Here is a 13,576-nt window from a genome sequence, read left to right on the forward strand (position 1 = left end):
AGGTCAGATAGGCAGTCGCTCCTTGTGGCACACTGGTACTCAGCTGCATCCGGTTAGACTGGAAGCCGACCCCAACATAGTTGGGAAAAGGCTCGGGAGATGACAAAAGTTTAGTTTTATTTTCACGGTAATTTTGCTGAATATATCCTACTAATATTATAAACGCGAAAGTTTGTATGTATGGATGTTTGTTACTCTTTCACGCAAAAACTACTGAATGGATTTTAATGAAACTTTACAATAATATAGCTTATACATCAGAATAACACATAGGCTACAATTTGTAAACATATTGTTCGAAATACTAAACCTGCGCAGACGAAGTCGCGGGCACCAGCTAGTTAGCTATATTTCAAACTGGCCTTTTCTCGCGGCTTTATCATCTTCCTTTAAGGAAACTACTTCCCGTATGTGGGTAAAATATAGCATTTGTCACTCGGCAATGCAAAACTCGTTAAATATAACCCTGTTTCACGATAATAATACTATAAAAGAAGTTACTACTGCTCGTTTTCTTGGTTTAATCATTGACAATAAATTAAATTGGAAGGAGCACATTAATGTACTGTGCAAAAGAGTGAGTAGTTTATCATATGCCTTGTATAAACTAGCCCCAATTGTTAATACTTATGCGTTGCTCTCGGCTTACTATGGTCTAGTTGAATCCATTCTTAGATACGGTATTATTTTTTGGGCCAACTCAACTAACAAAGAAATGGCATTTAAGGCTCAAAAGCGATGCATCCGTGCTATGTTTAGGATCCAGAGCACGGAGAGCTGTAAACCACTATTTGTTAAATACAAAATTCTCACACTTCCATCTCTCTATATACTGGAAACAGCTTTGTTTGTAAAAAATAACCCGCATCTGTTTCCCTGTTTATCTGACACTGTGACCCGTAATAGGATGCTTACATAAAGAAACAGGTTGCCGGTACAGACAAACCTGTACGGGTAGGTACCGATCAGTGCAGGTATAATATTTCAATACAATCCTATTCACTTACTTATAAAGAAACAGGTTGTTTACCTGTTTCAACTTACCTGTTTCTCTAAATATTTAAGTTTTTCTAAGTTTGTATGTACTTTCTAAGTATATCTTAGACACCATTGACTGTGTTTCGGATGGCACGTTAAACTGTAGGTCCCGGCTGTCATTGAATCTTGGCAGTCGTTACGGGTAGTCAGAAGCCAGTAAGTCTGACACCAGTCTAACCAAGGGGTATTGAAGAGATTAAGACTCGTTCATTATATTAAAACGTTTAATATTTTAAAACGATATTATCTGTCAGTTCACGACCTCCTTTTTCAATGTTGGTTTGTAATAAAAACTGGTTTGAACCGCCTCCTTTCCGGTTCGTAACCGGTTTTGCACATTGTTTATGATAAGGACTGTAATATACATGTCATTGATAAGAAATACCTATGATTATAATATATCTTATATGAGATATATCAGAAGTTATATAAAAATATTTATTAGAAATTAAAATGATTACCTGTAGGTACAAAACTTTTTCTAAAGTTAAAAAAGCCGTTTCTCATGAAAATGAACCTGTTTTTTACCCGACTGCACCAAGAGAGTTATGTATCTTTCATTTATGTACTTACGTTGTACGTCCACCAGTGTACATTTTTAAAGTTATATTAAGAAATCTTTACTTGCAAATCAGCACATAAACATTGCTAAAAATAACTGACCCCAAAATCCCTTTTACCACTTCCTATATTTCTACAGAAAAAGAAACGCGTAATTACTGAAATTCTACCATACATATAAAGGCAGTTGCTCCTTGTGGCACACTGGTACTCAGCTGCATCCAGTTAGACTGGAAGCCGACCCCAACATACTTGGGAAAAAGGGTCAAGAGATAATCTTCTTCCTCCTGCCCTGTTCCCAATTTTATTTGCGGTCGACGCAATATGTCATCCTCTTCCATTTATCCCTGTCACTTGTCATACTGACACTCACTCCCTTCCTATTCATGTCATCTTTCAGGCAATCCATCCATCCTTTCTTAGGTCTTCCTCTTCCTCTCCATCCATCTACATTCATAATTAGCACACACTTTGTTGCATGCGTATCATCCCTCCACATTCCATGCCCATACCACGACAATCTTCTACTTCTCATCTTTTCTGTAACTGGCGCTACTTTCGGGAGATAATGAACTACTGAAAATCAGCTCTTATCAAAATTTCAAGAAATCAGTTTCATTGACGATTCCTAAGCAATTGTTTCTATTGATTATTTTTTACGGAACCTTGTTGTTATTACGACTTAACCTTCGAAAAACCGTCTTGAATGTAGTCCGTGATATCGCAGAAATGCGTCTTATTTCCATGAAGGTAATGTTCTAAAACCACGCTTTGTTTAAACTAATATAACGGAGAAGAAACATATTTTTTTTGTATATACCCCAAAAGCTACTGAACCGTTTTGAAAAATTCTTTCACTGTTGGAAAGCTACACTCTTCCCGAGTAACATAGGCTATATTTTATCCCGGTACGGGCAGTAGTTCCCACGGCACGCGGGTGAAACGGCTAGTGCGTTATATTTTCATGAAGTTCATGTTTTAAAACCACGCTTTATTTATGTATAGGTAAGAAGTATATAAAACAAGCTTTGTGAGTCGCAAAAAATGTAAATAAATACGAAAGACCTTGAATCGGCAGGACAAGTTTGTTTTTTTCTTTGGAGCGAGTTATAAACGGTAGCGGGGAAATACTAGCGAGTTTTGTAATCTCATAAAAAAAGGGTATAATTTAGGCGGTCACCAAAAATATTTTTAAGACTCTAAGCAGAGGCACCAAATAAAATAAACAACTCCAAAAAAAATAAATTGACTTTATTAAAAGGGCACTAAAGTATATAATATTATGATCCAAAAAAAATAAAATAACATCAGAAAAATCGCAAATCTCGCACTCATATTATTTTTGGTTCCCAAAATGGATTAATGGTCACCAAATTCTATCCAACTAAAAGATTAATATTACCACCAAAAATCAAAGTTAGTGACGAAAACGAATCGCTGCAAAACCGACTCCACGTAGTCTTGTCTGCCCTACCCCTAGAGTGCAATTCAAAACCGCGTAGGCGCGGAGGGGCGAGGCGGCCTGCGAGCTGAGGCGCAGGTAGTTTTAAGGCTCGCCACTGCGGCTGAGGCTGGCCGGCGGAGCCGGCCAGCAAGCCGAAGCTGCGGTGGTGAGCGTGAAAACCATCTGCGACGATAAGCTCGCATGGGACCGCCGGAGCCCTGCAGCGCCGGAGCCGTGACAGAAGCCATGCTTGCTGCATGTTGCGTGCTTACATTTTAAACGCACTGAGTTACACACAAATTCATATAACAATAAATAAGCGACGTACGTTTGGGAACCCTAGTATATTAATTGGTATTTGGGAAATATTCTAGCGATCGTTAGCTTTTTTAGTCTAACAAAAATGACCAAATTAGGAGTCATGGTATTACATAATTGGTAACATCTAAGTAGTGACAATATATAATATTTGGTCTAAAGTGTATTTTAAAGGCGTCCATATATTTTTGTAGTAGTCAATAATATGAAAAAATGGTTTTATCTAATAATATTTTTGGAAACGTTATTTGGTGACCATTTATCCATTTTGGTAACCGTTTAGAATTTTTTTGGTTGTAAAATAGGTACTTTTTTGGGTGGTGTTTAAACACAAGCCATAAAAAAACGTGAAAATTCATAGTTATTTCAAGAAAATAGATGGTTTTTTTAGAGTGATCTTGGCCTTTAGGCTTTTAAGATAAACTATTAAACTAACGGAATTATTAAATATAGCTCGTTATATTATAAAGATATTTTGACGTGTGTTATCATCATCATGATCTCAGCCATAGGACGTCCACTGCTGAACATAGGTAGGGCTGCCATCTCGAATTTCGCCAAACCCGGACAAACATTAAAAAAACCCGGACATTTGGCGTAAATCGCATTTTTCCCCCGAACCTAATTTGTAATCCCTTTACTATTAACATATACCTAAATTCAATGAGGTGATTCCTTACATGAAAAGGACACTTCTTGAAACCCCGCCCGGACGGCCCCCGGACGGCCTCCAAACGAGGACAAATCCGGGGAAACCCGGACGGATGGCAGCCCTAAACATAGGCCTCCCCCTTAGATCTCCAAAGATACCTGTTGGAAGCGACCTGCATCCAGCGTCTTCCGGCGACCTTTATAAGGTCGTCAGTCCACCTTGTTGGTGGACATCCTATGCTGCGTGACGTGTGTCACTTTGGACAAACTTCGCGAAGATCTAAAAAAACATATTTATAACTTGCTTCCGCCTGCAGTTTTAATCGCGTCCCTTCAGAAGCTACTTTTTGCATCTGAATAAACAGTAGCCTATAGCCTTCCTCGATAAATGGGCTATATATCATCCTCCGAGCCTTTTTCCCAACAATGTTGGGGTCGGCTTCCAGTCTAACCGGATGCAGCTGAGTACCAGTGCTTTACTAGGAGCGACTGCCCTATCTGACCCCCTCAACCCAGTTACCCGGGAAACCCAATACCCTTTGGTTAGACTGATGTCAGAATTACTGGCTTCTCACTACCCGTAACGACAAATAAATAAAAAAATGATAAATGGGCTATCTAACACTGAAAGTTTATATCGATGCCGTAGTTCCTGAAAGTAGCGCGTACAAACAAACTCTTCAGCTTTATAATATTAGTTTATACATCCGTATTTAGAATCAAAAGATCTTTCTAGAAAACAGCTAATCTATAAAAAAAATGTCCTTGAAGCAAAAATACAACAGTTTATAACTTGGACCAATCAGACACGAGTGTTGCAAAAACGTACCATTGTAGTAGAATTTTATAAGTAAGTTTAATTCTTTTGTAAACAAAATGAAATTACAGTTTTTTAATCGAAACCTTTCTTAGAAGAAACTGCGAGATTTTTTAGTGTTTTGTTTAAAAAACGTACGTTTTAGTTTTTGTACTATCTGGCAATTTTCTTGTGGTATTAATTGTAGTCTTTGTTAAGAAGAATTTAATGAGAAAGCTTTTGAAATTAAGTATGCTTAATTATGTTCTGGTCCGCGGAAAGGAAGTTTAATTCAAATAATCATGTATTTCGAGAACTTTTCCTATATTATATTCGCAATAAACTAAGTTGTTACTAGTAGGTATGCATAATATTTTTTTGTACTGATATTGTTGATGTTTCCAATACCAATTAGAGTTTATTTATGTTTCAGTTTTTATCGAATCTGTAACTGATTTGCATTCACCTTTTTATATGTTGTACAGTGCTAGCAATGGTTGATGGCAATGTTTTTTTTTGTATTTTCAAAGAATTAAAAAAAAACACAATTCAGGCTATTCAACTGTGTGGTTAACTACTTAAATCAAAAATTACAAATTAAGATAAAACTTTAGGCCACTTACGCAGTTTTTCCCTGTCTACAAGTACTAAAAGCACTTGAAACTCAACTAATGCGTATTGACACTGAATTTAGTGGGGCATAGGAAAATTACTGCGAGATAACGCACGCATTGTTATACTGATAACATATAGTAATGCGTATACTGAAGTTTTTTGAGCTGTCTGCCTTGACGAGGTGGAGATAAAATGTTGTTTAGGAAAAATATATGAAGTTAGAGTGATGCTTTTGTACCTAGAAGAGTTGGTTTGTGTGGACACGCTAATTTTGGAACGATTGGCACAGATTAACTTAATAGTTACTTCTAATGGTCCCAATTTGAAAAATTGTTAGTTTTAGATAGCCCACTTACCGATTGGCGCCTTGTTAGCCCGGTGCGCTTAATGGCTTCCACGGGACACAAAATTGTAACAGCTGGCGGAAGTCAGTAACTTTATAAAATAAGGGGTCTTCTTATCGAGTAAGCGGCTGGTTTAATGACCTAACAACTGTAGTGTTACTGTTTTCTCAAACAAACGCCGTTTTTTGGGAAGTATATGAAAACCCAAGAAATTCGTACCTATTTGTTTTACGATACTTACGGGCTAAGGACACATTAGCAGACTTGTGCTTACAAAATTTACATTTGTAGAATAGGATAGTAAGATTGTAACTAGTATTATTTCTAAACTCAATTTTTAACTAACAACCTATCTCTTCACAGTGGAGGCCTTTCAAACTTCCTCTACTACGTGGCTCTCCCCGACGACACCTCAAAATGGGGGACCTATCAGAAGCGCGAGAGCTCCCCGGATGATACAGACCCCGACAGCCTCGAGAATAGGGCTGCCAGGAAGTCCAGCCAGGTGGTGAAATGTAGCTCATTCTCTTCACTTGAAGAACCTAGGAAGGTAAGGATATTATAAGTAACTAGCTTCTGCCATCGTTTTCCCCTTGAACTACCTCCAATCATCGTCTTCCGAGCCTTTTCCCAACTATATTGGGGTCCCTTTTCCCAACTATCTTGGGGTTCCTTTTCCCAACTTTGTTGGGATCTCTTCGAAATGGGGGACCTATCAGAAACGCGAGAGCTCCCCGGACGATACAGACCCCGACAGCTTGGAGAACAGGGCTGCCAGGAAGTCCAGCCAGGTGGTGAAATGTAGCTCGTTTTCTTCACTTGAGGAACCTAGGAAGGTGAGGTTATCATAAGTCATAGATGTAATCGGAGTGTGGTGCTCTCTCCGGTGGTGTCGGATTGTCGTCCCATCGCGCTATGAGAGTGAAGGAATAGTGATTAGTGAGTGCACCTGTGTCCAAGCAAATGTGCCTGCACTATAATATGTCCCGAACAGCTGGCTGATCTCCTTACATGAGAACAGCCGCCGTGGCCGATATTCGGCTAGGAGGACAACATCATCATAATTTTATCAATTCAAAAGTGCTTGTAAATAGAGCCAAATTAAATGATTTCAATAACAAAAAAACCGCCTTACCAAATTAACTATTCAGCTTGATCTGTTACTAGCTATTGCAGTTTCACCCACGTCCCGTGCCACCTATTCCGCGCACCAGGATAAAAAGGAGTCGTGTAGCCTTCCTCTATAAATGGGCTATCTCACACATCAGCAGTTCCTGAGCTTGTTTTTTTAATTGCAAATGTTTTTTATTTCAAATAGGCCTTTGCAGGCTCCTATGAAACGTCATACTAGTTGTCATACCCAAAAAGTTGGTCTCATGGAGAAGAGCCGGCAAGAAACTCCATGGATACTCTTATATCTATAAGGTAATATTTATGTTCACAACTTTAACATACATTACTCCTTTTCTCAGGTGCTACTAAGAATCTACGGCCAAGTACACGGCGAAAGAGCAATGGACGCTATAGTGACGGAATCAGTAATATTTACCCTACTGTCGGAAAGGAGACTCGGGCCGCGTCTACACGGCGTATTCTCCGGGGGAAGAATTGAAGAATATATACCTGTAAGTATATTTTCAGTTATAGTATAGAAAGAGAAAAAATAGACTATTTTTTGAGTCTATTTTGTGAAAAAAAAATGGTCTATATTCTTTTTTGTTTGGGTAAAGTCTGCAAAAATACACTGTGACTAAAAGTAGAATTTTTTGGTAATTTATTCGGTGTTTTGAATTGATAAATCAAGGTTGGAATGTTAGCCGGTTTTGTACCGGTTTTTTGAATGTTGACCTAAAAACGTAAATACGTATTTTTGGTGTAGAAAGTTTAATTATTGTAAAGTTTTTTTTTGACAGCCAAAATTTGATGGTTATATTTAATACAATTCCTGTCAATTTTGGCAGTACAAATAAATAATTATTTAAAGATAAGATTTTGCAAAATCGAAATATTTTTTTACATAAAGATTTTTCTAATGGTAATTTTTTTCCATGGTAATTTTTTTCCTTGGTAAAATATTTTTTCTTTTCGGCAATTTTTTTTGCCGGTAATCGGGTATTTCTGTTAGGACTTGTTAGTTGCAGCGCAGGTATGTCGCGTACCCGGGGCGTAAAACCGGACAAACGGACCGGAACCGGATCAAAAGGCGTGGTATGTAATTTCACATCTAGTGTTTAGGTGTTAAGGTTGAATTTTGTTCGTAGATTTTTTTATAGGTGTATTTTTTTAATCAGTGTTTGAAATCTTGGAATAGGTACTTTTCTTGTAATATAAAAGTATAAACATCGGAATGTAAAATCTCCTTCGTTTTGGAAAGACGGTTAAAAATGTATTTGATTATTATGTAAGAAGGGGTTGAGGACTCAAAGTCAAATAAATTATTTCACCTTTGCACATATGAAAGTCAAGAAATGATAAACTGATTTTAGTTGTCCATTCCTAAAATTATATACCTACCTATGGCAGAAAATGAGCAAAAAACTCAGTCGAGAAACTTTTAAAAATAGTTTTTTAGTGCAATATTAAAGTAATTTTACTTATTTTTAGGAGTTCAAATAGGACATTCAAATGTTGAACTACACCCACAGTTGTTAAATATTTTAATGAAAAAATAAGTTTTTACTTTCCCCCAAAAATAACATCCACTCATTACCTCACAAAATTCTCTTTGACCCCCACTAATTTACCCCCCATTTTCACAGGCCCGGCCCCTCCTAACAAAAGAACTGGCAGACCCCTCGCTGTCCATGAAGATTGCTGAGAAGATGGCAGCCATCCACTCCATGGAAGTACCTCTGAACAAGGAACCCAACTACTTATGGAAGACCATGTATAAATGGCTGAAGACGGTCAAGGAGGAACGGCTTTCTGGCACCACTCAGGGGAAGGTAAGAAATCATCATCATCTCCCGAGCCTTTTCCCAACTATGTTGGGGTCGGCTTCCAGTCTAACCGGATGCAGCTGAGTATCCGTGTGCCACAAGGAGCGACTGCCCTATCTGACCTCCTCAACCCAGTTACCCGGGCAACCCAATACCCCTTGGTAGGACTGGTGTCAGACTTGCAGGCTTTTGACTACCCGTAACGACTGCCAAGGATGTTTAATGACAGCCGGGACCTACAGTTTAACGTGCCCTCCAAAACACAGTCATCGGTGTCCAAGATATACTTAGAAAGTACATACAAACTTAGAAAAATTGCATTGGTACTTGCCTGACCTGGAATATAACCCACACTCATACTTGAGAGGTTGGTTCTTTACCCACTAGGCCATCACTACAATTCTACCCAATTGATAGTCAAATCATATTCTTCTCCATTCATATCACATTCTTCTCCATTCATATCATATTCTTCTCCATTCCAGAACGAGGAAGAAGAGCGTATAATCAAGCAGCTGAAGAACACAGACTTGGAGAAAGAGTTAGAGTGGTTGAAGAAATTCCTCGCGACTGTTGAGTCGCCTGTCGTGTTCTGTCATAATGATTTGCAGGAAGGTGAGAAATATAAAAAAATAATTAAAATATACCTAAATAGCTTTAGTTTTCAGGCTGTATATGGCCTCGTATTATATGCATGGTTTATATTGTTATATGTGTCACCGGAAAATAACAAGATCCGTAAGTTTATCAATTTACTAGGAAGTTTATAAAATTGTAATATTTTACGTCAAAATTTTCGTAAATTTATCAATTTCCGACGTCATACGGTAAATTTATAAACTAACGAATATCTATTAGTAAGATTTTATATGGTTTGACCAATCACAGAAACTCTTTTAAATATGCGATCTTTGAAATACGTAAAATAACACACTGCTCTCTGATTGGTCAAATTAATAGTGGCAATGCTTGTGTCCATATTTACCACACTATCTCCTTCATTTTGGGTGCCCGCAGCTTGTAGGTCACTCATTATGGGTACTGCTAGATAATCTTAACACGTTCGCGTGAGCAGTCTCATTTTTAAATGTTGGTACTGTGGCGCACCTTTTTAAAACAAAAAAACTATATATATTAAATATAAAAGATAGTTACGACCACGTCTATATATCTATATAGTAAGTTCAACTCAGTCGTGCGCGCGGCCCTATGTGTGGGTAACCCTTGTACATATACAGTGACTTTGTGTGCGTGACAAGAGGTACAGTCGGGTACAAATACAGTTATTTAGGGAATTTTCGGATTCGCTACTTTCACCAATGTTAATTATAAATTCTGACTCCATGTCAAAATGTCTATAGTATTCTTCTTTTTTCTTTTGTACATGTCGACAAGTATTACCCAACATCCCTTCATCAATTTGACTTAAACGTTCATTTATGAGTTTCATTATTTCCGTCTTATTTTGGTCGACATTATGCGAAGCAATATAATTTTTTTAAATTCCCCACACATTTTGTTTCCATTATTATACTAAATTATAGGTCTTTTACATTCTTAGTCCACACATTTATTTATTGTCCGCGTACCCCGAGCTAGAAAATATGTAAGGAGTATTTAATTCATCTTAGATATTTCACTTCATTTATTTCTTAGATACTGTCAATGTCAATTTGAAAAGCCGTATGAGAAAATAATGATAAACTGTAAAATGTAATAATAAAAAGCTTTGAATGTTGTTTCATTTTTTTGAAACGCTACCTGACTCCTTAAAACATTTTCTCCGTGAAGAACTAGACATTTTCGTAAACGACTGTACCCATAACAAAAAGCGATGAGAACACGTCATGCTCGGACGACGTCACTGTCACACGAATGAAAGTTGTATATTTACAAGCCGACGCACACATAGGGCCGCGCGCAAATCTGAGTTGAACTATCTATACCTATCTGTTTTTTTGCTTACTAGATATAGGAATTTACCGTTACTTGAATGAAAAATGTTAAAATTAGAACACTGTATTTTTTCTAAATCAGTGCAGACTTCAGAGGTAGTTCTTTACAAAACACAAAAAATAACATTTTATTATATTTACGAATTCCAATACCAGTTTCCAATTTTATGGTTTACTCAATCAACACCCCCAAAAATTCCTCAAAATGGCAACACTACACCCTGTAATATAACATTATTTCCCCCAGGCAACATCCTCCTAGCAGAAGACACTCCCCCCCTGACAAACGAGGAAGATGTATCAGCCATCTACGTCAGGAGCTTCGAGTCTGACGACACCTCATCCAAGGTCAGATATCACATACAAGGTCACCTGTCATATCCAAGGTCACAGACTAGTAAATAGTTGCCGTTATTAAACCGCTATAGACCAATAAAAAAAAAAATAAAAAAAATATTTCCTTGAGAAAGGCTCTCAAGGTAATATTTTTTTTTTTTTTAATACAACAATTTGCCGTTCTCAAAGTAATTTCAAAACTTTTTGAGTAATACACAAGCTGTTGATTTGCATCGGTTCAAAATTCAAGGACGTAATTTATGCTAATGAATCTCGACCCAAATCAAGAATAAAATTGGTACGTATTTTTTTATTATTATTATTTACGGATATCCGTCAGTGTAACCCAGCCGTATTTAAACTTGGCGCGTGTGTTACTGGCCTTAAAACCATGCTGCGCCCTCACACAAAGCATACGCAACAATCATTCATAAAATTGGGTTAATTGAAATAAAATAAAATAATTTTATTTTTTTGCCAACCTCCTTGAATTTGACACGGATGCAAATCAACAGCTTGTATTGTGGCGTTTCGCTTCAAATATTCGCTATTTGTAAAATAAAATGACGCTAATTGCAGGCAAAACATGTATTGGTCTGATTTTATTTTACCACCTTATGTAACAAAAATACCTGTTTTGTAAACCTGTGTTTTCACCTAAATTATCTTTATCTTTCAGGTCAACAGCGCCAATAAGGATAACTTCGAAATCGCATACGAGGATGCTAATACCTCCGATACAGGTAAGTTTCAATTTTGAAAAAAGTTACTAGCTCCGCCCTCAACGTCTTCTTTGAAACCCGCCCATTTTTTGTAAAACTAAAAATCTTCGACATATTTATGTTTCATCTCCCGAGTCTTTTCACAACTATGTTGGGGTCGGCTTCCAGTCTAACCGCATGCAGCTGAGTACCAGTGTGCCATAAGGAGCGACTGCCTATCTGACCTCCTCAACCCAGCTACCCGGGCAACCCAATACCCCTTGGTTAGACTGGTGTCAGACTTACTGGCTTTAGACTACCCGTAACGACTGCCAAGGATGTTCAATGACTGCCGGGACCTACAGTTTAACGTGCCATCCGAAACACAGTCATCGGTGTCCAAGATATACTTAGAAAGTACATACAAACTTAAAAAAGTTGCATTGGTACTTGCCTGACCAGGAATAGAACCCGCGCCCTCATACTTGAGAGGTTGGTTCTTTACCCACTAGGCCACCACGACTTAATATCTTTTTAATATAATAAATTAATACATTTTTATCTTTTTTTTTACAGTTTTAAGCCACATTTCCGACTGGGGTGAGCCGAAACTAGTTTTAATAGATTTCGAGTATTGCGCCTACAATCATAGAGGATTTGATATCGCCAATCATTTTCAAGAATGGGCGTTTGACTACACGAACCCGGAACATCCGTTCTATTTTGAAAATCAGGACTTTACGCCCAGTTTGGAGCAGAAGGTGAGTTCTTTAGATTTTTTTTTAAGTTTTAGTTCAAATCATTATTTTTGTAAATATGGTTTAAATGAACAAAGTGATAGTAAAATTGGTAAGGAGCCATTATTATTTTTAAATAATTATGATGCCTTTCTATAATTTCCATAATTATTTTCTTAAGTTTATAACTATTTAATATGAAAAATTACCTTTATTTTTATAGAAGAAATTAGCTTCTCCCTGTGGTTCTATGTGCGTTCCGAGAGAGCAACTTCCTGACTCGGATAAAATGTAGTCTATGGCACCTGGGATTTTTAGATAATTTAGCAGATCAATGGAAATATGAGGGTGAATTTGGAATTGGTTTTTAGGATGTCGGTTAATATTGTGACAGCTTTGATACCGTTGTTTTTTAGTGATATTCGTTAATAATTGACCACTTTGATAGATTAAAGTTTCTGAGCTAGTTTGTTGGCAGTTTTTCGTTGATATTCCTACAAAATTTCATCGTCATCGTTCCAGCCTTTTTACCAATATACAGTGTTAAATTAATGGCCGGTTTCTGAGCGAAAGATACTGAGCCACCGTAATTTTTTTGTGGTGGTAATTTCTTTTGCGAAAACTACTAAAAAATCGTATTTTTTTAACTAATTTTTTTTCACGGTATTTTTTTTTCTTTAGGAAATATTTATCCGCGAGTATCTGAAGCACTACCAGGCCGGCAGTCCGGACAAGTCGGAGGCCACGTTGGACGATGTGAACAAGCTGCTCGACGAGGTCGAGGCGTTCGCTTGTGCCTCGCATCTGTTCTGGGCTCTGTGGTCTATCGTTAATGCCTCGAAGAGTCAGATACCTTTTGGTTATTGGGTGAGTTGTAGACACGATCACATTAATTTTAAGTTTTTCTATAGAGTTACTGGTAATTAGTGACCGATACTTGAACACGTGCTTTTATCCATGATTATAAACAACTTTCCTAAAGATGTTTTATTCCAATTTTAAAAGATTCTAATATGGACAGAGAGAGGTATTCAAATATGGACTATATTTAAATATACCTATACTATATCCATACTTAGTATTTTTGCCGGAATCTTTTTAAGTATTGGTTTTTTAAATATTCTGAGCAATACTATATTCA

General features: G+C 37.3%; 1 protein-coding gene across 3 annotated transcripts in view; it reads left to right on the forward strand.

Moving 5' to 3' along the window:
• The window catches only part of LOC124643663 (choline/ethanolamine kinase), a 35,236-nt gene that overhangs the window by 17,510 nt on the left and 4,150 nt on the right, over window positions 1–13,576 (forward strand). For all 3 annotated transcript variants that reach the window (XM_047182684.1, XM_047182685.1, XM_047182683.1), the window contains exons 3-10: window positions 6,131–6,317; window positions 7,240–7,392; window positions 8,527–8,712; window positions 9,192–9,321; window positions 10,909–11,009; window positions 11,677–11,740; window positions 12,275–12,459; window positions 13,117–13,302. In XM_047182684.1, the coding sequence (XP_047038640.1) occupies window positions 6,131–6,317; window positions 7,240–7,392; window positions 8,527–8,712; window positions 9,192–9,321; window positions 10,909–11,009; window positions 11,677–11,740; window positions 12,275–12,459; window positions 13,117–13,302 (1,192 nt within the window). The remainder of the gene's footprint in view (window positions 1–6,130; window positions 6,318–7,239; window positions 7,393–8,526; window positions 8,713–9,191; window positions 9,322–10,908; window positions 11,010–11,676; window positions 11,741–12,274; window positions 12,460–13,116; window positions 13,303–13,576) is intronic.

The sequence above is a fragment of the Helicoverpa zea genome, chromosome 28, assembly GCF_022581195.2.
Source record: "Helicoverpa zea isolate HzStark_Cry1AcR chromosome 28, ilHelZeax1.1, whole genome shotgun sequence".
In the NCBI taxonomy this organism is placed as follows: domain Eukaryota; kingdom Metazoa; phylum Arthropoda; class Insecta; order Lepidoptera; family Noctuidae; genus Helicoverpa; species Helicoverpa zea.